Consider the following 25,657-nt stretch of genomic DNA (forward strand, 5'->3'; position numbering starts at 1 on the left):
TTTGGATGTTCTTCTGATATCATCTGTGACTTCCTGGATGAGTTGTTGCAGCACCCTTGGAGAAATTTTGGCAGACCGTCCATTCCTGGGAAGACTCACCACTGTTTCAAGTGTTCTCCATTCGGAGATTATGGCTCTCTCACTGTAGTTCGATTAAGTCCTTAGAATGGCTTTGTAACCCTTTCCAGACTGATATACGTATTTCAACAACTTCTTTTCTTGAATCCTCTGCAATTTCCTTTGATTGTGGCATAGTGTGCGTGTAGAAACTTTGTGGTGGCTACTTCATTGATGGTTATGTTCCATATGAGTGAGGTTCAGAATCAACAGGGCTGGCTGTAATCAAGCCTGGCTGTGTTCAATTAGCCGAATCTCATTATTAATTTAATTTGGTGAATTGGCTGATTGATTAACGGGGCAATTACTTTTTCACATTGGTGATATGGGTGTTTAATAACTTTTTTCATTAAATAAATGAAATAATAATCTACAAAATGTGTTTTGTGTTTACTCAGTTTCCCTTTGCCTAATTTAAAATAAATTTTGCCTAAAGATCTGAAACCATTCAGTGTGCAGTGCAACAAAAATGCAATAATAGAGGAAATCAGGAAGGGGGCAAATACTTTTTCACGGCACTGTAATTGTAGAAAGCAAAACAAAGGAACCACCAAAAGACGTATTTTAAGGACTTTATCCTTAACAATGTTGTGTACAACCAAATAAAGCCATTTATAAATAAAACTGGTAAGATTTTCACATTTGTAAGACGCCACAAAAGAATTTACATTAAACAGTTCTACCAATGACTCTGGGAACAGAGAGAGAGAGTTATAAACATTTAGCTGTAGTTTCTTTAAATAATATATGACCAAAACCAACCAAATATACAAAAACAATGCATTACCCCTTTGGTCTCAAAATAAGGTAATGTGAATGTCTACAATATAAATCAATATAGGTAAACATATATTTCACATATAAATAAATGTCGGTTCAGCTTTAACAATACATTACAGTCAGTACTGTAAGAAGCTTAAAATAATATCCAGGCCCAACTATAAATCAACCATACCACCTAAAATAATATGTCCATTAAAACTTTTGCAGTGCTCAATTAAAAGACAGGCACGTCTTAAGTCTATCTACCCGATTCAAAATGTATATTCAAAGTCACGTTTTCATAGAGATTCCAGTATTCTAGAGAGTACCGTAACACAAACCACTAAAATGCGCTTACTTCACCTGCGGAACTGGTTACACGAGAGGTGGCTCAGTTGTATTTGGAGCTTTGGCCCGGATTCCAATTACAACCCATGACTTGGCTTTACCTTCACCTAAAATGTGAACTACTTACTCATTTTGCAACATTCACAATGTTTTATCCATCAGAAATCATTAATCTGTTTGCAGACCGCTTTGTGAGAAGCTGGAATCGGACTGCTCGACCTTGCTTGTGCGGTTCAGAGAACATCTACGAATGAGCATGGATTCCAAAAGCAGCCATGATCCAGTCAGGCAATAAGGCAGAAGACTGGAGCAGTACAGGGCACTGTAAAAACAGGCCAGACCCCAGCATTCCGGCAAAGTCCAGGATCTGAGCCTTGAACATAAATGTAACTATATACTTAAATTACATTTACTTATACAGGATTTGTTTCTGAAGTGATGCTTACTGAAATTTAAACTTGTGTGATTTAAGTAATGGACCTACGCAAGTAAAACTGGAGGTATCAGCTGTTCAGTAGTCATGAAAGGCAAATTTTTTCACCTTTCATGGGGGGGGGCATTATAATGATCATTTAGGGTTAAGGACAATGGTCATATAGTTGAGGCCCAGGTCAAACTCAATCTGGGTCATTGTATTATTATTTTTTTGTACCGTAAAGGTAGCCAAAGCTACTGCCCGCAACCACCACATTTCAATGGCACCTCAATAATTCTAAATAGTCACAGAAAAATAAAACTCGTATGCAGTGTTCATTTCTCGTATTTACAAAATCTTTTCAGAATATTGCATTAATATGTCATTTAAAAGTGAGACATTTTTTTTTCACACTTTTGTAATAAATGGACATGCCTGAAATAAATAAATGTCAAATTTCAATTTAAACATGGCAGTAGAACTCACTCCCACTCTTGTCCACTCACTTCAGGAACAGCTTGTAACAGCAAAAGGTATTTGGAAAGGTTAGGCATTCGATTGCGGCATAAGGACAAGCAGCCTTCAGAACGGTATGGGTATCGCACTGCCTACACTGCAAGGAGAGTCTTCAGAGATATCATCTTAGTGCTCAAATGCCCACCAGTGGTCGTTTCCCCCCTTCAGATGGACCTTATAACATCAACATACAAATCAGTGGCCGATTCATTTCGAATTCCTTAAAAGTGCATGTCGCGCATGGTCCGACAAGGTCATCTAGGCGAATCAACAAAGTTAGAAATTTCAACGTGGTTCTTCATCCTGAACAGCAGCGTGGGCCATATGCAAATGAGTAAAACGAAAACGGAACGATAACAAACCCTGTAAAAAATATAACTAATTTACACAGTTACATACTGTACATCCAACGAGTACTTCAGAGCTTGGCGACTGCGCCTCGCTCCAGGACACTACCACTGTAAGAATTTGCCACGCGGACGGAGGTATCAATGCCCTTCATACGAAAGTCCTGCTGAGCGAGAGCTTTCACAGCCTTTGACAGCTGAAGACACCTCAAGAAGAGAGGTGTGAATACACGGTCGGGACCGCTATGCCCCCGCCTTTCTCCGCTCACTCGCTCAGATGTGTGAAAGACGCAGTCTTAGACAATGGCCCTTGGAGTTCAGTTTCCTCAAGGCTAAAGTTCAAATCCGTGTACTGTACAGCTTACTGTAAACAAAGCTAAGAGTCGAGATTCAGGTCTGAACACGTTTTCTTCTTCAGTACGGTGCTTCCCCTCAGAGCAGAGGTACCGTGGCGGAGTTTTCCGTCCGTGTCCGTCGAGAGTTCGGGATGCGGGGTGCGTCCCCAGCCCAGCCCGGCCCTCCTCCGGGGGGGGTTTGGGTCGCGAGACCCTCAGCGCCGGCCCTTCTCCAGCGTGGACAGCAGGAGGACGGCGAGGAGGAAGCCGGCCACGCCCAGCAGCCTCCGCAGAAGAGCGCCGATCTCTTTGGGGATGACCACCTGGGCCAGCTCGTTGGTGATCTGGGAGATCTCGTGCGCCACGCACACAAAGATGAAGGTGCTGATGATGATGTTGAGCATGGGGTTGCCGGGGACCAGCACCAGGATGCCCTTGGTGTCCGCCGCCAGCCAGATGTGGTACTGGCAGATGAACAGCTGGAAGAGACCAGAGAGGACGCCGTTCTCAAAATCATTCCGCTCAGAAGTCCCAATCATTCCATAGGGTTACACCACTAAACCCCACAATGTGTGTTGCTATTAATGTTTTGTTTCTAGTTTCAGCAGTACTGCTCCATCCAGTCAGGGCACATTATTATTTTACTTTACTAGCAATTATCCAGCCCCCCCCAGTTCCACCCAGTTTTGGAATCTCTAACTGTTGTGACACAAGCCTACATGCAAAGTACTGCAGCACCTCATTGGCCAACGCCACAGCAAATCATGCGCCACCCAGCTACAGCCAGTAAATTTTAGTTATTGTGCCTTTGCAGGAGACAGTGTAATTTCTGGCTTCCAAGAACAAACTTTGTACTCAATGTGAGCGGTGCTAAAAGAAGAAAGGCACATGAAGGTTCCAGTTTTCTGAAATAGGTGTGGACTTCACACAGCCCGAGGGTCTCACCTCTAATGAGATCTTGCCAAACCACGCGAAGAAGGAACTATACAAAGAGCGGGCGTAACCAGGAATATTCCTGATCAGAATAAAAGCCAAAATCTGCAACAATAAAAAATGAATAATTAAATAAAAAAACACAGAGAGTTAAAATATGGAGGCGGGGTCAAATAAAACGGCTTAGGTAGACCAGAACAAACAACGGGTAATAAAAATAAAAACTGCCATAGCACATTTGCAACCAGCTGTAAATCATTACTCTGGTACTTTGTTTTAAAGGAGCGTTTAGCATGCGGAATGAGAGTGAGCAGCGAGCGCGCACACACCTGCACCACCGAGATGTACGGGTGCAGCTCGTTGCACTCGGTCTTGTTTCTGCAGCTGCTGGCCCATATGGAGTACGTCTGTCACGGGGGAGGAAAGGCGTTATTTGCCGAAGGAGAGAGCGACACGGCCTGTGTGCAGGTGTATGGAGACGCCGGCTGTAACGCTAAACTAGCCGGTAATAAACGCACCCGTCTCCCTCCGCCTACACAGATGACTTACCACGTACAAAACACTGCTGCTCTCACAGTAAGCCTGCTCTACATGCTAATACTCTGTGTCCAAGTATGTACTTTACATATACACACACGCACGCACAGGCGGGCACACACACTCTCACACTCACACACACACTCACACACTCACATACTCACACTTCTCACGCACTCAGACTCATACACTTACACAGTCACACAGAGGACACTGCAGCTGCTCTAGGTGGTAACTTCCCTGAGCTTTGTAGGCAGTAACCTCTCTGGGCACTGGGGAATTGCCTTACCAGGAAGGAAACCACAGAGACAAAGAGCAAGCAGTTGGATATCCTGGTGGAGAACAGCGGTTCCCCTTTGCCCTCCGAGAGAACCTGGAACTTCTGCAGCACCAAGTAGGCGAAGGCGAAGAGCATCCCGTGTATGACCACCTGAAACCACACACACACACGGGTGCCCTTGGGTGAGCGGAAGGGGGCGTCTTTGCCGAAAACGAGGAAGCTCCAGTTTTTACGAAACAGAAACTTACGAATCGATCGAGCTTCCACCGAAACCACCATTCGTGAATGCTGCCCTGCAGTTCAAAGAGCGTCGATATTGGCCAGACAGAGAAAACACTGTCAAAAATTCCCTGGAACAGAGACAAAATATTAAAGAGATAATAAAATCAATAGCTACCAGTGTACTGGAAACAAACCAACGGTATGCATCATAAACTGTGTGAAACAGTCACGCTGCTTCTCTCTTCTGCGAGGTACTGAACCAAAACCGCAGTTACATTTTTAGAAACACAAACTTGTGTCCCTCTTAGCTGATTTTTAAATGTTAATGTGTACAGATTGTATTGAGCTGAACATGAATTGGGTTGTGTGTGTATGTACGTATGGCCTAGTTTTACAGCCTTTTCATATTGTTTGCCGTTTTAAATTGCGACAGCGTGAGCAAACACTAAGATAAGTTTCAGGCAATTGCTATAGCAGAAAATATTCTTAATGTCAAACTCACCTGTGAATACGCAAAGACACATATGACAGACAGCAAACCGAGCAGCTTTAACAGGACTGCCAGATGCCAGAACCCGCTGCCTGCGAACACAAAGCAAACGCTGCCTTTCAGTCGAAGTGACGCGGAAAACACCAACTCACAGGCTTGGGAGGGGTGAGCCAAGCCTCATTACAGGGCCTTTACAACAATCAAGAATAGGAGAGTCCAATTGTATCCGAAAAGGGCCAGTGTGGGTGTAGGTTTTTCTTCTAGCCCAGCACTAGGACACCTGACTCAACTGATTAACTAATCGTGGTCATCGATCACAACCTTTGTAAGTTGAATAAGACGTCATACAGCTGGGCTAAACCTGCACCTGCACCTGCCCCCGCCCCTGTACCCACACCGGCCTTTTTTCGGGTAAGATTGGGCTCCCCTGGTCAATAGCACGCGGTGCAAGTTCCTCTCAAAAGCAGATGTATCAAATGAGGTATTTCGTTCTCTTTTCTGCTTGGAATGCAGGGTGGATCGCAGCTGTAGGCGCTTAAAAGGGATGAGCCGCCGCGTCTCGTGTTTCAACCACAGAGGGCGTTTTCAAATCAGAAAAACAGTCAAAATGGAAACAGAGCCAAAATGAGGCTGCACTACGCTGGAGCACAGCTGGAGTACAGGCAGCAGAGGGAGCACTACCATTGGCTGTCTTCTGCAGTATCTGCGGCCACATCGCCAATGTTCCGTATATGACGGCGAACCAAAACGTCACCAAGGGAACAAAATAGTAGAACTGGTAGGGCCTGTCCATGACCAGGCAGAGCACGATGACCAGGAAGTTCAAGCGGAACAGGACCTGAAGCAAAAACAAATGGGAGGAATTCTTCAGAGGGTGTTCCAGCAGCTGTCCAGCCTGCGCTACTAGAAAAGAGTAAACACACCCACGCTGCTCAAGCCCAGTAAAGGCAGTGTCGTCTCAGAACGCCATTACCTACAACTCCTACCTTTCCTGTGTCAAACTCGGTTAATGCCAAATGTGTATTTAGCATTTTAAATGACTATACCTGCAGGCAAATTTGGAGAATACTGAATAATATGATATTTGTGATGAGACAACCAAGGCAAATAAAATCACAATTGTGCCCTTAATTAGCCCTTTGACTTATTCAAATCATGGAATGTAAATGGGTCTTGTGCTTAGCAAGGTCTATAAATAGCCATTGGAATTCCTATCTACGTGTGACTGACGCAAAGCAAGTGTCAATCACACTGTGAGAATTCTGGAACTTTCACAAGACTGACGGTTACTGCAATTTTATCTATTACAGCACTAAATGTACAATATCAATTTAGGAAACATATTTCGTTATATTACGGATATTATGGACCAGCATTTTAAAGTGACTGTAAAGACTGTAAACTGGCTTCAGACTACATTGTATGGGGTACTATGTGTATTAAGCATCAGCGACAGTATAAGAAATCAATCGCATTGCAATATCAATCTAAATATTTCCGCTGGATTGGATAGGCAAAGTTCAATTTATTATCAGGCTCTGAGCTATTGGGTCCAGGTCCTTCATGACATCATGACAGACCTGATTTATTGGCCAATAAATGTTTTAGTCTCATTGTATATTTTCTCCCATAATTTGAGGCAAATTAAAGTATTCTATCCAGCTAGAACAGCCCTGTATTAAAAAAACCTTTTTGTATTAGTTGCTAACTGATTGACTGACACACAATATCATTGGAAAATGTCCTGACGAATACTGACTACAGGCAAATGGAACAACAGCCATTAATTCCCAATCATTACCTGGCAAACTCTGTAAAGTCCAAAGTCTCCTTTTAACCAGAAGAATGAAAAATGGCCATATCCCGTTTGGAAAAGATAGGCTGCAACCAGGACTCGAACATGCATGTAGACAGGAATGAACTGAAAGAGAGTCAACATTTACCATACATCCACACTCATGCATAAATATCTCAGGTAACCAATTTATAATGCAATCTTATATATTCTTTTTTTTTTTTTTTTTTACATTGCCCATCTATATACATAGGCCTACCCATTACTGCAACTAAAATGACTCCTATTCACAGACTCTCAGAGGGCTCGCTCTTAGGACGGGCGTACATTATACAAGCTGCGGGCTCCTGATTCTTTTTTACCAGACCGAGACCAAATCGTAAGAAAAATGTTAGGTCTTAACATCGCAACTCGCAAGGTATGACATACCGCTCCAAACCGACCCGACCGGTTTAGAGGCTCTTGGTCGTTTTTCGACATGTCAAAAAAGATTTGTCAGCTTGAATTTGTCGGGTCTGAGAGGTCACGCAAGAGGATCGACCAATCAGGAGGTGTCTCCGTGTATAATGCTTTGCCCGCTGTGCTTTGCCGAGTGTAACGTTATTCGATCTGGTCGGGAGCTAGCTTAGCCTATGCTACCATCCGATCGGCTGTCACATCCTGAACCACGTAAAAAGTGCGAGAGGGCATCCAAACTCCCGACATCAAAACCAATGAGGAAATCATATAATGTACGCTCGCCCTTACACAGTAAGGTCAGTAACACACTGCCCTGTGGGCCTGCTGGCCAGTCAGGATGTGAGACCACACTACAGGATGTGTCACCACAGTAAACCCATGTTTCAGCAGGAATAAACAGGAGTACAGTGCAAACAGTCTAGGAAAACATGACTTACAGCGCTGGCACCAGAAATGTGGTATATCAGGATTACCAGCTGCATCCAGCCCTTCCACTCATCCGTTTGCTCTCTGTTGAGCAACTTTGCCTGGACAAAGAAAAAAAAAACATTAACTACATGGATATTTTGTACATACAAGGACAATAACATATTATTGGTTCTTTACAGTGAGTGATGTAATGATCTCCAGCCCACATTCATACATAGGGCTGAATGCGTGTTGTACGCCCGCAGTGGGGATTGGAAAACTACTTTTGACTGCACTGCACTGGAGTCAATATTGTATCGTACTCTACCTCAATATTTGCATTTGCCATTACAGTACAGAAGGAGCAACGGAGAGGACTTGGTCACCTCTTTGCTGTTTTCACTGTAGAAGATCCCCAGGACAAACATGTATATGAGGGGGATGAAGAAGGTGGAGTGCGTATAGAACTTGTGCTCCTTCATGAAGACGTCGGCCCGGTCGCACAGGTAGAAGTAGGCCATGATGAGGCCCATCTTGCAGACGGCCAGCAGCGGGCTGGCCAGGCTGGCCGCCACGCCGCCCGCCGCGGGCTTCTTCTCCTCCCCGCTCTCCACGTCCGACGGCGGCTTGCTCTTGCGCCGCTTGTCGTAGCCCAGCGCGTGGAGCGCGGCGAAGCCGACGGCCGAGGCCAGGAAGGCCAGCGCCGACAGCTTCTGCAGGAGGCTCAGGGGAGGGAGGGGGCTGCAGCACGACCCGTCCATCGGCTTCAGGGCTTTGTTGCACACGGAGTTCATTAAGACCATGGCTCCCTGCGCAAATAAACCTTCGTTAGCCACTGTCTGAATATAAAATCAGCCTTTCAGAGTAAGAATGTATTTAACACATGAAGCACATTTTCATCATAGCTCCTATTTTTTGGCTGGACCGCAACAGCGGGGCCAGCCCTACAAACGCGAATGTCTGTGACTGAGTGACTGAGTGAATGATGAAGTTACACCATTGGTCGGCCGGATCACGTGTGTTAGGTCCAGCCATATACTAGGTTTTGACCTGGTCTTGTTTCCTATTTTAGACTATGGAGACACACTATATATGCATGCTTCCTCTTCAACTTTACTTGCATTGGACACAGTTTACCATAGTGCTTTGCGCTTCATTCCAGATGCTAAATCTTAAGGGTCTCATAAGCCGCGTTTCCACCGCAGGAACTATACCCCGGAACTAGGAACCTTTTGAGGAACTCAGTGCGTTTCCACCGCAGGAACTAGGGTCTAAATTTAGTTCTGGGGGCTTTGTTTTACCCCCCAAAACGTTCCTGCTCGTGGGGTAGTACTTTCCGAAAGTACAGGAACCTTTTGGGTGGAGCTTGCAGCGCTGAACATTTCTGATTGGTCGAGTACTCGTAGCATTTGTGTTGTATTTATTTTCCGCCATTACCCGCCATGTTTGAAAATATGCAGCGGCAAACCAATTTATTTTCATAATAACTTCAAATCAAACTTGTATGTTATGCGGCGCAGTAGCCTACTTTTGGTTATAGCCTGTCAACGTCTTGGAATTATAACGTGTGCTCTTCTGTTCTTTTCTTGCTTTAGTATTCGTTTTATAAAATGCTAAGCATTCGTGCTGGGACAGCATATTACGTAGGCTACCAAAACATTCAACGGATTAATTCGGTTGCTGAATATTTTCTTCCGGATTTTCTTTGTTAGCCCGTTGTAATTGACTCAAAACGTTTGATACAGTTATGTGAGGTATGCGGTAGTTCTGCATAATTAACATTGGTGATACAGTACAAGCAAACTGGAAATCACCTTCCGCACTTTTTATCCAGGTAAAATAACAGGTTAATTCTAGTAATCTTCCCTTTAGCTTTTTCAGACTGCCGTAATTTTACTCAATTTTACTGCCATTTTTCAATTCCACGAAAAGACCAGGAAGACTATGGACTCATTTATGGTGCATGGTTCGCATCTGGAGGGCACACTTCGCTGCTCGGCTAGCAGTAACTTCGAAGGAAAGCAAACGGTGGCTGTACCACTACTAATTTACATTTTCACGCAAGTCCGAGTTTTCGTTCTATTCTTGTCATTTTGCGATTAGCCTATATGGAATTGACGACGAGAAAGTAATAAAACGGCAAATTGTTTACAACGTGTGCATGTTTTCTGCTGTTAATGAATGTGTTTGAGAGGATATATGAAAATCAATAAATACAAAAGTAACCATATATAGTCATTGTTGGTAACCCGTTTAAGTGGAATAAACCCCTCCGGGCTGTCCCGGTTATTAGAAAATAATGTAGGCTACTTCGGTGGTAGTAGGCCTATGGGGTTACAGAAGAAATCATATGACAGATGGACCGACGACAACGTCAGTGGGCTAATTTGCCTAATCTTCGCGGTACTTTAGACCCCGGTGGAAACGCAGACAACCATTGGCTGAAGGAACCTTTTAGTTCCTGGTAAAGTAGTTCCTGGGACTGAAAGTTCCGGGTAATTTTGGTGGAAACGCGGCTTTATATGAATGGTCTGGGCGGCAGTGCAGTATAATGGGTAAGGAGTTGGTCTTGTAGCCTAAAGGTTCCAGGTTCGATTCCCCAGTAGGACACTGCTGTTGTACCCTTGAGCAAGGTACTTAACCAGCTTTGCTTCAGTATATATCCAGCAGTATAAATGGATGCAAATTAACTATGTAAAAAGTTTAAACTATGTAAAAATTTGTGTCAGTAACACTGTATAAGTGTCTGCTAAATGCCGGTAATGTAGTCTGGTTTGACTTCCCTACACCTGCGCAGATTGATCCACCGGTATATATTCATCTATAAAACAATAATTGGTCTATTTCCACAGTTGTCTGCTAATTAAAAAATTCACACAATTATCACCTCCGCTCTAGGGATGTGATACTTTTTGAAAGTCCCTCGAGGCCTCCAATGAAATTGGAAAGCTGGGCTTCAGATACATTGCACCTTACAGTTGGAACAATCCACAAAATCTTATACATGCAAGTCATGACTCAGTTACTGAAGTACATTCCTGCTTTTAACCTCTGCTCACCTACGCTGCTCTTTAATTACTGTTATACAACAGTCTCATTCCCCATTTTTTGTTTGTAACTTGAATGTCAACGGTCTTGTTGGGTAACTTTTTGAGTTTTATGACAGGTCGCCCTTTCCATCTCAGTGTGGTATTCCAGGTTACATAAAGGTGAGATAAATAAAAGGTTCCATTTTCGAAAAACGATGACTTGAATTTATTGTGAAAGACTACTGTAATGTACCAATTTTCCTGGATCTATATACCGTATTAGCTGAATGGCGCATATATACAGTTATAGCCGTATTAGCTGGATGGCGCAGATATACCGTTATAGCCGTATTAGCTGAATGGCGCAGATATACCGTTACAGCCGTATTAGCTGAATGGCGCAGATATACCGTTATAGCTGCATTAGCTGAATGGCGCAGATATACCGTTATAGCCGCATTAGCTGAATGGCGCAGATATACCGTTACAGCCGTATTAGCTGAATGGCGCAGATATACCGTTATAGCCGCATTAGCTGAATGGCGCAGATATACCGTTATAGCCGTATTAGCTGAATGGCGCAGATATACCGTTACAGCCGTATTAGCTGAATGGCGCAGATATACCGTTATAGCCGTATTCACTGAATGGCGCAGATATACCGTTATAGCTGTATTAGCTGAATGGAGCAGATGACATGGGCTTGGCAGGGATGGTGCTCACCACGTTCCTGGTGCTCTCGGGCAGATGGAGGCCGTCCACAGACTCGGTGATGGTCTCCATGGCGGCCTCCCGCGAGGCGCTCAGGATCTTCACCCTGGCCTTGCCGTTCCGCTTGCTGCTGTTGAGCGCGCCGAGAGCCGCGTCGTTGTACAGGTCTATCTGCTGGTTGGTGATCATCTTCCTGTTGTCGCTCAGCATCTCCTCATACACAGGATCTGTGGAAGGGAAAAACGACATTTGTTACGATGTCTTAGAAAGCTTTCCTAGATCCACCGATGATGTGGGTCATCCATGGGTCCTCCATGCTGACAATTTACAAGTATGACTAGCATGCTAGCATTACTAGCATGCTTTTGAGTGTTCGCACGTTTGGATGCGGAAAAATGAATATGGGCGATTCCTAATTTTACGCAACTGAACTGTGCATGGATGATTTATGAAGGAATTATTTCTCTGTGACCTCCGCATTAATTAATTAATCAGCATTAATGAATAAAATTAAAGAGAAAATGACCTCGACTCAGGAATGTTTCCATAAAATAATTTCAAAATAATAACAGAACATAAAGAAAATTACTTTTCATGTTTAATTACACACAGCGCACACACACACACACAGGGAATAGGAAAAAAAAAAGAAGATTGTAATCGCTAAATCATAGGATGGACGCTCCCATAACTGGCTTCCAGAAGCATTCTGAAATGAATATCAATTTTAAACTGCTACCCTGGCTTAACCCTTGGCTACATTCCCAAACGTGTAGCACTCAAGGAAGAAACTCAACTTAATGTTCCATCTGCAAGGTAGTCAATGCACAAACGCTCACAATTTTTAAATTTCCTTATCACTATTTTAAACTTACTTTTAATAATATTTACCATTTATATTTTACTTTATCTTATTTGTATTTTATGTTGGCTTGTATATATAGCATTGTATATTTGACCTTTCTGTTAAGCATACCTTTATATCATGTCTTCATTTGTACATACCAATACATTTCAATTGTGACTGCTGCTCAGTATTTATTTAGAAAGCGCTCTGAGCACACTGTGTGAAAACCTTAGTAAATATAGGTTTTAAAAATATACAGAATATACTTTAGTTCAGTCAAAACAAGAAGTGGTCCATGCAGAATAAAGAGAAGGGCTAACTGCTATCTTTATCGTGCTGTGTCTCTGTCCTTGAAGGAAATACACATCCCACTGTTCCACTGATTCACAAAAGCACCGCTCCCCCTTAAAGGCAGCTCCCCCACTGTCAAATGAGAGGTTCCTTTGGTTTTAGAGGAGTACATGTCGGTATATTACCGGAAACACTGTGCGCCATTTTGAACAAAGCGCACATACTGTAATTAGCAAGGTTTCCCTTTACAGCATAACATGAGTAGTCACAACTCTTTATTTTCCTTTTCTGGACATCTGAGAATATAACTCTTTCCATTTTAAGGCGTTTCAATTCTTATTTCATTGTTATTGCCATGGACACATAATTATACGTTTAAAATAAGCAGGGATACAGCTATGCCTAACCATGCTATGAAACTGGCCGCGAGAACTGTCAGCCATTGTTTGTTATTGCCACTGTCTAATGTAAGGGAAGGTAACCCTGGTCCTGGAGTGCCAGTGGTGCTTCTGGTTTTCATTCCATCCAGTCACAAGAGAAGAGATTGATCACAAGAGATTGATCACAATTATTTAGAGCCTGAATGGTGAAAAAACTGAATACCTCCAGCACATGGTTAATTAAGCCTATTAATTCATCCAATTATGCGAAGCAAAAACCAGGCACATCTCTGCCTACCCCTGGTCTAATGTATAAACAGTGTGTGGCAGCTACAGTACAAGTTCCAGTGAAGTCAGCCATTTCTACTGCCACTATGCTGAATGTGATCCAATTTGCTCCAGGACAAGTACTCTAGTCAGTCAATGCACAAGACTTTTTTAAAAAAAAAACAAGCTTGTCCTCTTTGTCTTGTCAGGCAAAACACTTCAGTATACCGTGAAACTGCATTTTTGTCATTTGGAGACATAGCCACTCAAGTGACTTCTTAAAGATAGTCAAAGTGCTCGCTAAGCCATGAGAAAAGATGTACGTTTACCTTTATATTTACCTCGTTATTTAGTCACGAGTTCCATTTCTGAAATTAGCTAGCCTTCATGCAGAATTTTATTCAATTTGCTCTTCATTGCCATTTTAAACTTAACACTATTTTCTGTTTTTCATGTAACAATAACTGAAACACCGGACAGCTCCCTCTGAAGATTTGGAAACTGAACCAAGGAAGTTTAAAGAGATTTTTAAAATACACTTTGTTATCAAGACTGATGACAACATTTCAATATCTACGTGTGTATGTTAGTGGCCAAGCCAATGATAACATTGTTACTGTTTTATTAAACAGTCTGACTACAGGCCTCACTCTCATTTGAACAGTCACCATACTCGAAGGCCCGGTGCCATGACATCACCGTCTCACCTTGCAGGACCCAGTAGATCTCGCTGTCTTCGGCCAGCTCCTCCAGGACATGTGTGATGGCGGACAAGTTGCTTCTGTACTGTTGCAGTGATTCCGAGCTGCCACTGTGCAACTTTATTGACCACTGTAAAACAACAGCACAGTGAGATTAGTTTATTGCCTAAAGCGCCAGGGGAGATAGTTATGAAATCAACATCTACTCACAGTGGCAGCTCCCATGATGATTACATCTGGCTTCGTTTTGGCATCCTGGAACCAAAGAATGAATCATTAACAATTCCTCCTCAAAAATAAGCAAACTTGAACATACAGTAAGCAGGAGGAAGGCAAAAAAGCTGTGGTTTCCTGCCAATTTTTGTACTTACACTGATGATAACTCATCAGAGCATTTGGTTGGGATATACATCTACTGTGTGTAGAACTAACAAAATGATAAAGGTCATGGTGACTGCTTGTTCTTTGCACTTACCTCTCTCCATGCGATCAAACGCTCCTTCAAAGAGTTATTAACTTCAGCACACCAAAGAAAATCCTAAAAATAAAAAGACAAAAAAAAATTTTTAATAAATGTTTTCTTTGTTTACACATAAACAAATTTAATTTTTCTCCTAAATAACAATCTGTAAACATAGAAGTAACCTATATATTTGGATAGGAACAATTCTGTCCTACTTTTTGAAATACTTCATGTTATTCCTATAGGCAATATGCTTAAATGTGGGTTGCATGTATTTTAAAAATACAGCCAAAAAAAAAAAAAAACTTCAAAAAATATAAAAATACCACAAAGAATAAAAAGCCCAAATTTCAGGAGCAAGCTTTCTGCTTTCATGTGTATTTTGTCCAGTCTTACATCTGTCTGTAGGGTGATGAAATCTGCAGGCACATTTATTTTAACCTTTTTTATATATTTAAGAGGTTCTACAAAAATCCTTTGCAGGTTTCATACCCAACATGTTGGCATTGTATTTTTGCTATTATGTATAAATTAATGTGTTATGTGTAAATGTGTTGTCTAAACTTGGCTAGAAATAGCTGTACAAAATAAGTATTGTATCTTATTGAACCTGTGTTTTGTAGTTGTCCATGACCATGAAATGCACTTTTTGCACGTCGCTTTGGATAAAAGCGTCAGCCAAATAAATGTAATATAATGTAAATGGAATTAGACATGCACAGAAATTTCATTTTTCTCACCACATTGATTGAAGAGCTTCGATCTTCAAATGGAATGTTCTCATGCTGGAAAAGGCATTGCAAATTTAGAAGCATTTTTTTTAAAGAATTTGCTTAAGCAACTATTAGACCGATTTAAAGAAGAGACCTACAGACAACTTTGTTTAACAACACAAAAACCATCGCTGAAATATTAACTAAACAGGAAGGCTGTAAGGTGTACAGTACCTTGTTCCCATCTTCTCTCACATCTGAGTTGATTATCCTGACGTATGAAAAGAAAAGTTGTCGGATTCTGGAATCGCCAATAAACGCCACTCTTTTCTGACGAAGGCAGCTCTTTGCTTCCCTGAAAAGACATGACATACACCATATCCAAAAAATGTTCTTTGCAAAGGCAGCAGTCTGTTTCCCACTCGGGCATGGTGTGTAATGCCATTTGACCCTATAAGGTGAGCATATAAACCACGCATATACAATGGGGACCAAATGTCTGAGGACACTAGCAAGTCCTGGTTTTTATCATTATTTATCAAGGGAAAGTGCAATTACAACAATCCAGTTACACTTCTTATTCAACATTACTGACAACAAGAGGAGCTTAGCAGGATGGCATTCCCACCACAGTCACCGGACCGCAGGTTTTTCCTGCATAGAGAATTATGAGGCGGCTGCCTCGATCAAATTTTGTTCCGCCTCCACAAAATTCTGACCGGTGTCAGCATGAAAAAAATTATATCATAAAAATTACATTATTATTGAAATTATAAATACAGCTGTTGTACATGGTAGATTTCTATGATTCGTAAGTGTAATGGCAGCAATACTCTAACATGGCACTGTATCGTAATCAGCACAGTGCACCAGGAAAAACGCAACCGAAGAACACACAGCTACGGCAGCTGTCTATGTACGGGGTGCTTGATAAGACATCACTGAGTATCCTGCATTTGGACAGGTAAATCTTGTTTACTTTAGCACCAAAGCACATCCAAAATTTTGAAAAAAAGTTTCCTAAATTACACCCTATCAGTTTAATGTTTTCAACCAGTGGTCGGTCCAGCCCACGGATTGCTGCGTCTTCGAATCGCAGGGCATTTGAAAATCTGAGTTTTACACTAATGCACTTGCGTTCTGCTAAAAATAACAATTTTTAACATAATATTCAACTACTCAACAATAATTACACAATACATGCATGTCGATCATAATTTAATTCTATTATGACACCTAAGAGGCGTGAAAATAAGATTTTTAAAATGTTTTGGCATTTTGATCAAAACAAATTTTTGGCACACAGGATAATAATATTTAGAAAACCCTAGGAAAGATTTCTGCTTTAATTTACTCATGGTGACCAAGGTAGCTAGAGCGTGACATCACGTTTTGACTTTTAATGGAAATTAAGCCCTCTTTGAATCCCACAATGCTAGTATTGGCTGTGTAAATATTAGGCTACGATCAATAAACAACACAAATGTCAGACTCCGAATGTCGAATGGCTCAAAGAGACCGGAGTAATTATTTTGTTCTGGTTCAAATCTGGGTCGTCGGCCATTATAATCTTTAAAAAAAGAACCTTGGAATATCTGTGATTATATAGATTGCAGTGTATTTTGGCTCTTTTTTTCTGCATAAAAAACACTGAATCTTGCATTGAAGCGACCACTGTCCATTTTGGTGATATGGCATGTAGAATATGCGATTTTTTGAGTTAGTTCATGAGGAGGAGAATGAAGAGGGAAGGTGAATAGACAGTAATGCCATCCTCTGATCATTACTGGCTGTTAAAAAGTATAATTCACATTATTGATTAGATATGGTAAATTTAATCACATGATCAAAGTACCACCTCTGCCTCATTTTAATTCAGGAAAAACCCTGGACCCAAACCCAATCGAACATCTGTAGAAGATGTTTAAGAGGAGAAAGGCCAAACATCAAGTAACATCAACAGATCATCTATGGGAAGTGTTGAGAAAATGCTGGGATGAAATGGAAGATGAGGTGTTGCAGAAGCTGTCGGAATCAATGCCAATCAGAGTGCATACAGTGATGAAGTTCAAAAGTGGATACACCAAGTACTAACAATCTTTGATCTTCAATAAATACTTACAAAAAAATTCATTTTTTAAAAACTTACATTGTATTAAATATTGTATCATGTAAGACAAGAATATAAACATATTATAAGACATGGCCTACAAACAGAGTATCATAATTGTATTAGCCCTTGATAAATAATGAACACTTTAATTTCCTCAGACTTTTGGTCCCCACTGTACATCTCTGGATAGGCCTATATTCTTGCGTTGCACTGATTTTGTAACTGAATTATTCATCTCACAATGGTAACCGTTTGTAAAACTTGTGAAAAATTTGATTTGAAAATGTCAAGGTGAATTTTTATTGCCTCTAGTTCAGAGATCGTTTTGTACGATTCAACATGATGTCATTTCACTAGGTTCGTCTGTCGCCTTTGCCTTATAGCTATATACTTTGAATGAATTCTCTGAGGAGGCCTAAATGTCTAGATTTTTTCTGAACAAAAATGTTTTTTTGTTCTGATGCAAGTGTTCTGCCTCTTCTGTAGTCTTTCACATCACATTTTATTTATTTTGAGCTTTTGAGCACAACCATGCCTCCCCCCCCCCCAAGACACAAGTAAAAAATCCATACATACTTGAAAATGAAGCACAGCTCATACAAATGTCCACACAACCACACACACCCACCCACAAACACACCCTCTAGGGTGTGAAGCTTAGGGAAGTAATCCCCAAACAAAGACTGCAAAAATGAGCCAGCAACCGCTGTGATCAAACTGGTATGACTGTTCCTGCTGCTTTTGCGGAGTAAGTAGGCCTATATATAAGTTGTACCTTGATGCAAAAGTCATTTGTTCATTCCAAAACTGAATATAGGAACAGCTTTTGCTTGAATTAGCCGACAATGCCCCAGGAAGTCTTGTATTTCACTACAAAACTTATGAAGACAACTGTGATGGTCATGAATATTATAAATTAAGGGTGGCCAACCCAGGTCCCGGGTCTGCTGGTTTTTATTTTTACTTGGCACTTAATTGATCAATTAAAGCAGTCAATTAAGAAGTGAACTCACATAAACTGGTTTCTTAGGTCTAAGTTTTGCATTTAAGGTGAAAAAAACCCAGCAGACCCTGCGGCTCCCCAGGACCAGTGTTGGCCTGTTATAGATGCTGATTCTGCTTGAAGAATTAAATGTTCCAGTGCTAACCATGCACAGGCACCATCTCATCGGCCGGATACTTACACGCTCCTGTACTTGTGCATCATACAGCCATACGGCTGCCAGACACTCTCGCCCAAGAATCGACCACTGGAGAGAAGCCACTCACAGGTGTCCCCACCTGTGTAACATAAAGGCTGGTTAAGCGCAGCAGGGCACTCAAGGCAACGGAGAAGAAAACCACAACCAAATCAATGGAGAGTTCGAATATTGTTCTGCACTCCAAACTCACAGATGGTTCTGTATGTGTACTGTAGAACATACAATAACTATTTCTCCTTCGCACCTAACAAGCACAGAAACAAAGTGGATGAATGAGTCAATATTTCTAATCCCAAAATTAACAATGGGGTGAAGTGGGCTAAGCATCTAAAATGTCCTATGTCAAAAGGAGCCAGCAGCTGCTGCTTCCATAAACACTGAACTACTGTGGTCAAACAGTCAGAAGACTGGAGGCCTGCCAAACATAAATAATAATTGTAAACCTGGAATGTGGCCAATTTGTACATTCTACAATAGACAAGTGTCCTGTGTACAAACAATGAAGAGTGCCCGCGCAACCTTGGGGCAGCAAGATTCTAAACGTGGCAAACTCAGGCATTTAAGCCTGTACCTCTTCTGTGTTAAAAGTCAGGGTTATGTTTTATCGAAGGGAGAGTAAATCCAAGGAATGACACAAATTACAATCAAGACTATGAATGCAGCAATTTAGCAGTTTTTAAAGATTAAATATCTGTTTCTAATCTAAATAAAGGAATAATTCCAGGATGTAGTCTAGTCTCAGACAAAGCACTGACTTCGGATATTGTCGCTTAAATTGCATAGCTAGATAAGATTTTGCACAATATTTTGCCCAGTCTGTGCGCGCATATTCAGTGCAACATCGCACGAAAACCATACTGTAGAAGAAAACTGCACTATATGAATTAATCATAGAATTAATGTTATAGCTGGCTAGCCGAATTATATGGAGCCTCTGAACTAAAGGGACATCAGTTCGACAAAAAGAAGAAAATATATGAATTCCCACGCAAAACTATTACGTACCCTCGCAAAACTATTGTGAGATATCGCAAACAAATATATATATACTACTGGGTCATTGTCACGGTGTGATAATTTTCTGGGAAACTGTAAACATAGAGGAGCAGTTTCCTAGAACGCATTTACAATCGTTTATTTCCTAGACTGCTGCAAATACGTATAGCCTACACTCAGCGATTCCTCTGTCACACACAGTATAAATTAAAGCTGTGAAGTAGGCCTATTAGCTAGCTGACGCCATGTCTTGCTTGCTAGCAAGATATCCTAGATTGTACCTATCTATCTATACATATTATCTATCTATTACATATTCATACATATTATCTAAGTATGTATTATATGTGTGGCCGAGGAATGATGGAGTGTGGGCTATTATGTTCACAACAGTCGAATATCTTCATATGTAAAGCCAAGGGAACCCAAAAGTTTTGCGAATGCAAACGTAATTTCCACCCATATTCCCTTTAGGGGCTCCGTAGAGTTAACCATAGACAGTATAGCTGATATATATAACAGCTCGATCTTCTTAAAATAAAAAATAAAAAATATATAAAATTCAAGCCCAGTTTGGCTAGTTATCATTGTTCGATGGCAACCCATCCTCCCTTCTCACTCAGAACATTTCAATTAGTTTAAAATTTGTCCGGTTACCCAAGCACGTTTTTCTTAAGAAAACCCCTAAAAAACTAACTCAACAAAGCTGGTTTGGTGACATTAACTGGCCAGAAATAGCAAGATGTATGATATATGACTAGGGGAAAACAACCTTTCACGGGCTAACTCGCCAATTGAGAACTGCAGTAACACTACTCAACTGATAGCAAGTTCGCCAGCTAACCAAGCTAGCTAACTTGGTTGAAGTTCATAAAACGTCATCAGTTTGTTCTGATAACGTACCTTGCCAGGATTACTTTAGCTCGCCAGCGTTAATAATGGTCTACAATTAACACCAAAGTGCAGTTCGAGAGCGCTAATTAACAAGGATACGAACATAAAATATGGACATATTACTATATCCTGATTTTTCTCCCCCAAGTAGTCTAACGACGTTAAGCAACTGTTAAGCTGGTTAGATAGACAGCCAGGTATGTTAGTTTCACACGCTAGTTTGGTCGTACTAGTGTATTAAAATCAGGTTTAGATAGCTAGCGTGTGGGAAGGACGAGCAAGACAGTTAGTTACCGTCAGCAACAGTGTAGGCTAAATACAAGTCTGCAATCTGCATGGATCGTCTAGTCTGCGAGCAAATGACTTTACTAACTCATCGTATCTGACGTTATACAATAACCATACATAAACCAAATCAGTGATGTAGTTATTATAGCAGGCTAAAATTGTAAAAAAAAAAATATTACAGAATGTATGCATGAAATCTACGAAATATGACAACCAGTAACGTTAGAACCACCCACACAATAGATAGCTTGACAGCATGCAAACAGAAGGGTGTTCATATTAGCCAGCTAGACTAGAGATCTTTCCACCTGCCAATGCTAGCTAGCAAAGCAACGAAATGTGACGGAAACACTGCTGAAACGAGCTAGCTAGCTGATCTCCAGTTATCTCACGTCTTAATATTCTAACAATAAAAGACACACTAGCTAGTTTGCCGGCAAAGTTGCTATTATAACCAAATATGCTCCCTCTGTAACATTAGCTGCACGACCCTGAAGAGACAGTGCTGGATGCATCACTGGATACTAACATAGCTAGCCACTATCGCTAACATCGTGTTAGCTTGCGAGTTAGCTATCAATGATGATCACACAGCACGTAGCCACAGCAGGTACCTGCTGCACTTATTGCCTTATGACTTACCTCCATAATATCGAGAGACGGAATGGAACACGGTGAGCAGAATAACTGCAACAAGAGACAGTAACTTCGCATTTTTTATACTGAAATACTGATTTATTTCTCGTTTGCCTAGGCTATAGGCCAGGACCGCCATCTTGGCTCCTCCATGACAACAAGCAGACAGACGAGCCGCAGCCGAGGAGTACAGCGGAGAAAACAGTGGCGCGTTGACGCTTCTCTCAGCCTCTGTTGGGTGCATTGACGGCTCATTGCCTTCAGATGCTGCTCCTAGTGCAGGGGCTGCCTCAACCTCAATGCGATTACTTGCAGTGTCTATACTTCCTTTCTCCATAGTTAAAGAACTAAAGACGCTCTTTAAATCTCTGGGTATTTAAATGTGAAACTATTCTGCAACCCTGTTTTATCACTGAAGGTCAGAAGGCGTTTGTGTCCCTGCTTCCGCCCTCCGTGCAAAGTTTCTTTCAAAATGTGGACAAGCAGGTTTGTTTACTTTGGATCTAAATTGCTTTGTTTGGCAACTGGCAACTGCAAAATGACTTCTTAATCCAAACTAAATGAAGACAGTCCAAACTAATTTTACAATGCAGGCTCTTTTGTAGATACTGACATTAACTTTTTAACTTATTTTAAATATTTAGAATGAGAATTATGAAATAAATACCATACATGTGAATCATTAAATAAATGAACCTAGGCTGCATAAGTATACTTGGATAGCATCCTCCCTGGTTTGATTTTCATTGTCATTCTGATATGAAGTGAATCAACAATCAGTTTGCATTTTATAATTTCGCTAGATAGCATGTCAGCTACAATTTTATTGAGCCGTTAGGCGTATTTCATAATGTATTCAACATTTATCAGATTCAACCTACAAATGTAAATATTATCATAGTGGTATTGACAAATCTATATATTAACTGAAAATGTCCTACTTAGTTTATCAATGACCTGAAAATACCTGAAAGCAGAAGACAAATATCTTGTGTTGTTTAGCAAGAGAAACTCATAAAACTACAGGAAGAACTCAATGTACAAAAAGAAACCAGTTCCCCTGACTACTTTGAAACAGCAACTATGATCTGCTGGTCTAAAAGGATATATACAGTGGGCTCCAGAAGTATTGGCACCCTTAATAAAAATGAAGAAAAAAGGCTGCATATAATAAATGACACAGATAATAATCTATATGTTATGTTCAGACATATGAGAAAACTATATACTTTTATTTCAATACATTTACTCCCATGCTTCAATGTTTTTTTTATTAAGTAATCTATTTTTTTCTGAAAATCATAGGTGCCATAATTATTGGCACCCCTTATTATTGTAAGTAAAATCAAACAAAATGAAATTGGCAATACAATTTTACTTAATTTAGTTCATCTCAGTCTAAAGAAACTATACTGTCATTCCATCACTTCCAGTTTCACTAGAGAATAAAAATGAGGTAACAAGCATACAAAATCCCTTTGTCATCCATCAGCATGGGAAAAGCCAAATAACTGTTAATTCAGAAGAGACCGATGGTAATTTACCATCACAAGTCTGGTAATGGGTACAAAAAAGACATAAACGGTTATACATACCACTTTGCACTGTAAGGACAATAATAAAAAGGTTTAAAACATATGGAATGCTTGCAAATTTGTCAGAAAGAGGAAGCAAACGCATGATGTCCCCACGGACGGTGAGGAAGATGGTGAGGGAGGCTATTAATAACCCAAGGATCACTGTTTAAGAATTGCAGAGTTGGTTTGTTTCTTATGGTCAAAAAGTAAATAAAAAAAAACATAAAATGGCACCTCCATACCAACTAACTCTTTGGAAGGGTGGCACAAAGACATCCATTACTGTGCACAATAAACAAAACCAAGAATCTGGAGCTTGCCAAACCTCATTGGAATTATGACGGGAAGAGAGTGCTATTGTCAGATGAGACCAAAATTGAACGTTTTGGCCATACACACCATTTACATGATTGGCTGCAAAAGAGGAATGCATACAGGAGAACCACCTCATACCTGCAGTCAAATGTGGAGGTGGGTCATTGATATTTTGGAGATGTTTTGTTGGCAGTGGTCCTGGGACACTATTTTAGATCAATGGCACAATTGATTCAACAAAGTACCAGGAAATTCTGGCAGAATATTTGGTTGTCTCTGCTAAGAAGCTAGGACTTGGTCATAGGTAGATTGTCCAGCAGGACAATGACTCCAAGCATACATCAAAATCTATACAGAAATGCTTAAGTGAAATCAACATCCATGTTTTCCAATGGCCATCTCAGTCTCCAGACTTAAATTCCATCAAAAACCTGTGGTCTGAAGTGAAGAGGGGGGTCCATAAGTGCAAACCCAAAGACATCAATGATTCTGAAAAGTTCTACATGGAGCAATGGTCAAAAATGCCTCCAAATGTGTTCTCTAACCTTATCACAAATTATAGGAAAAGACTCATGGCTATCATCTTTGCCAGGGGTGTTTTCACAAAGTATTAAACCAGGGGTGCCAATAATTGTGGAACCTGTTTTTTGGGGGAAATATTTTTTTAATTAAAAAAATGTGAGACTTTGGATGATTCCAATGAACCATTAATCAAGCACACTAGTTTACACATGTTGGAAAATAAAGCTTATGTCAATAACTGTGTTATTTTTTAGTTTATCAATTTTTTTTTGCATTTTTTGTGCATATTTATCAAGGGTGCCAATAATTCTGGAGCCCACTGTATATTTGTTTTTAAAAAGCCTGTGCTATGTGCTGTTAACAAGAATGTTATGCCCGGCTCGGTTAGGCTATAACAACGAAGGGGAGGTCCACACGGTAGCAACAGTTTTCTTAACAAAAGTTTATTAAACTAAATGAAAAATCAAGAAATGGATTGTGGAATCAGTAATCAGGAAGTGTTTGCATGTATGGATGCAATGAAAACAGTATGGTGTGTGTAGGTGTTGAAGGGTGCAACAAACAAAGAAAAACCAAACAAAATGGAGGTGCCCAGGCACCAGCTGGCTGGAGAGTCGGGAGAGGGCCTAGTCAGCTACAAGCAGGCCTTTTATGCCTTCTCCCCCATAGGTACAGCTAATCAAGGGTGGAGCCAGTCACTCAAACTGGCTCCTACGGCACAGGACCTTAAAGAGACAGAACAGGGAGTTACAAACAGGAAGTTCTGGACAAACAGGGAGGGCAGACGGCTAGGGCTGTCACAAGAAGAAAAGACTCTAGTGGGCCAAGCACCATCAACTTGGGAACTGGTCTCTCTATTGCTGCATTTAGTTATTTCTGTAGCTGTGGTGCTATTTTACAATGGTTTTATTTGCTAGACACCACAAGATATTTGCCTACTGACTCTTGATCTTCCTGGTCTTGCCCTGTTATCATTACTGCCCATCAGCTGGACCCTTCTGAGTGTGTACTGAACACTGCACCTGAAAATTTTAAACTTTGCAATTTCTCACAGGGAATACAATTTCCACAATTTTTTACTTGGCACTGCACATCTAAGCCTAATGCCTTTTTTCCCGTATTTCTTTCAGCTGCAGTGCCTGTATAACTTACACTACAAGCCAATGGTATTAGGATACCCGTGGTTAAAAAACAAAACAAAAAGGTAGATAAGATTTCAGTCAATTTAAATTCCCCTCCCTCCCACCCCTCAGAAAACTGTAACCTGGCCATCCTGTTTTTGTGGTCGTGGCATCTTACAGTGTAGTTACATCTTATGTGGCATCTGTAGTTCTGTTTGTGAAGTCCTCTGCACACAGTAGTCCCTGACACATCCACACATGCGTCCAGTATTTCTGGAGATCAGATCAGTATTTCTACTATGTCGGACAGCTGTTTCTGGGCTTTCCTTCATTGTGGTGAGAATTCTTCAGGCATCAACTGTAGAAGTCTTCCTTTGCCTACCGGTCCCTTTGTGATTACTGAGCTTAGCAGTGCTGTATTTTTAATGATGTTCTAAATGGTTGATTTTGGTAAGGTTTGGCCTAACTGACAGGTTTGTTTTCTCCCATATTTCTCTGACTCATAATGGCTTCCTTCACATTCATGGGTACAGCTGTGGTACACCTGTAAGTTTTTTAAATTACAAATCTAAAATTGTGGACTACAGAGCCAAATTAAGTATTGATTTAATCTGATTTTTCAGCCTT

At 41.0% G+C, this 25,657-nt stretch overlaps 1 protein-coding gene across 2 annotated transcripts; it reads right to left on the reverse strand.

Annotated features, from left to right (window-relative positions):
• Window positions 1–673: 673 nt before the first annotated feature.
• Window positions 674–22,483, reverse strand: casd1 (CAS1 domain containing 1). Of its 2 annotated transcripts, none has more exons than XM_064348262.1 (18): window positions 22,463–22,483; window positions 18,664–18,760; window positions 15,601–15,721; window positions 15,394–15,438; window positions 14,666–14,728; window positions 14,401–14,445; window positions 14,197–14,320; window positions 11,717–11,931; window positions 8,351–8,773; window positions 7,994–8,083; window positions 7,104–7,223; window positions 5,984–6,140; window positions 5,315–5,394; window positions 4,839–4,940; window positions 4,600–4,740; window positions 4,103–4,180; window positions 3,786–3,878; window positions 674–3,319 (listed from the first exon to the last, which is right to left on the reverse strand). In XM_064348262.1, exons 2-18 carry the CDS (start codon window positions 18,684–18,686, stop codon window positions 3,056–3,058), a joined length of 2,184 nt encoding a protein of 727 aa, XP_064204332.1. In that variant the 5' UTR covers window positions 18,687–18,760; window positions 22,463–22,483; the 3' UTR covers window positions 674–3,055. The 2 variants fall into 2 exon arrangements, with proteins under 2 accessions (XP_064204332.1, XP_064204331.1); XM_064348261.1 differs by lacking the exon at window positions 22,463–22,483 and adding an exon at window positions 21,502–21,832.
• Window positions 22,484–25,657: the final 3,174 nt, after the last annotated feature.

The sequence above is a fragment of the Anguilla rostrata genome, chromosome 8 (genome assembly GCF_018555375.3).
Source record: "Anguilla rostrata isolate EN2019 chromosome 8, ASM1855537v3, whole genome shotgun sequence".
NCBI classification, from domain to species: Eukaryota; Metazoa; Chordata; class Actinopteri; order Anguilliformes; family Anguillidae; genus Anguilla; species Anguilla rostrata.

Excerpts from the sequence above, each read along its gene's own strand:
- casd1 (XM_064348261.1), bottom strand. The coding sequence starts at position 21,832 with ATGGAGAAAGGAAGTATAGACACTGCAAGTAATCGCATTGAGGTTGAG. Across the intron at positions 18,761-21,501 it reads CGTCTCTCGATATTATGGAG|GTGGGGACACCTGTGAGTGG; the intron begins GTAAGTCATAAG and ends TATGTTACACAG. Across the intron at positions 4,941-5,314 it reads GTGTCTTTGCGTATTCACAG|GGAATTTTTGACAGTGTTTT; the intron begins GTGAGTTTGACA and ends TCTCTGTTCCAG.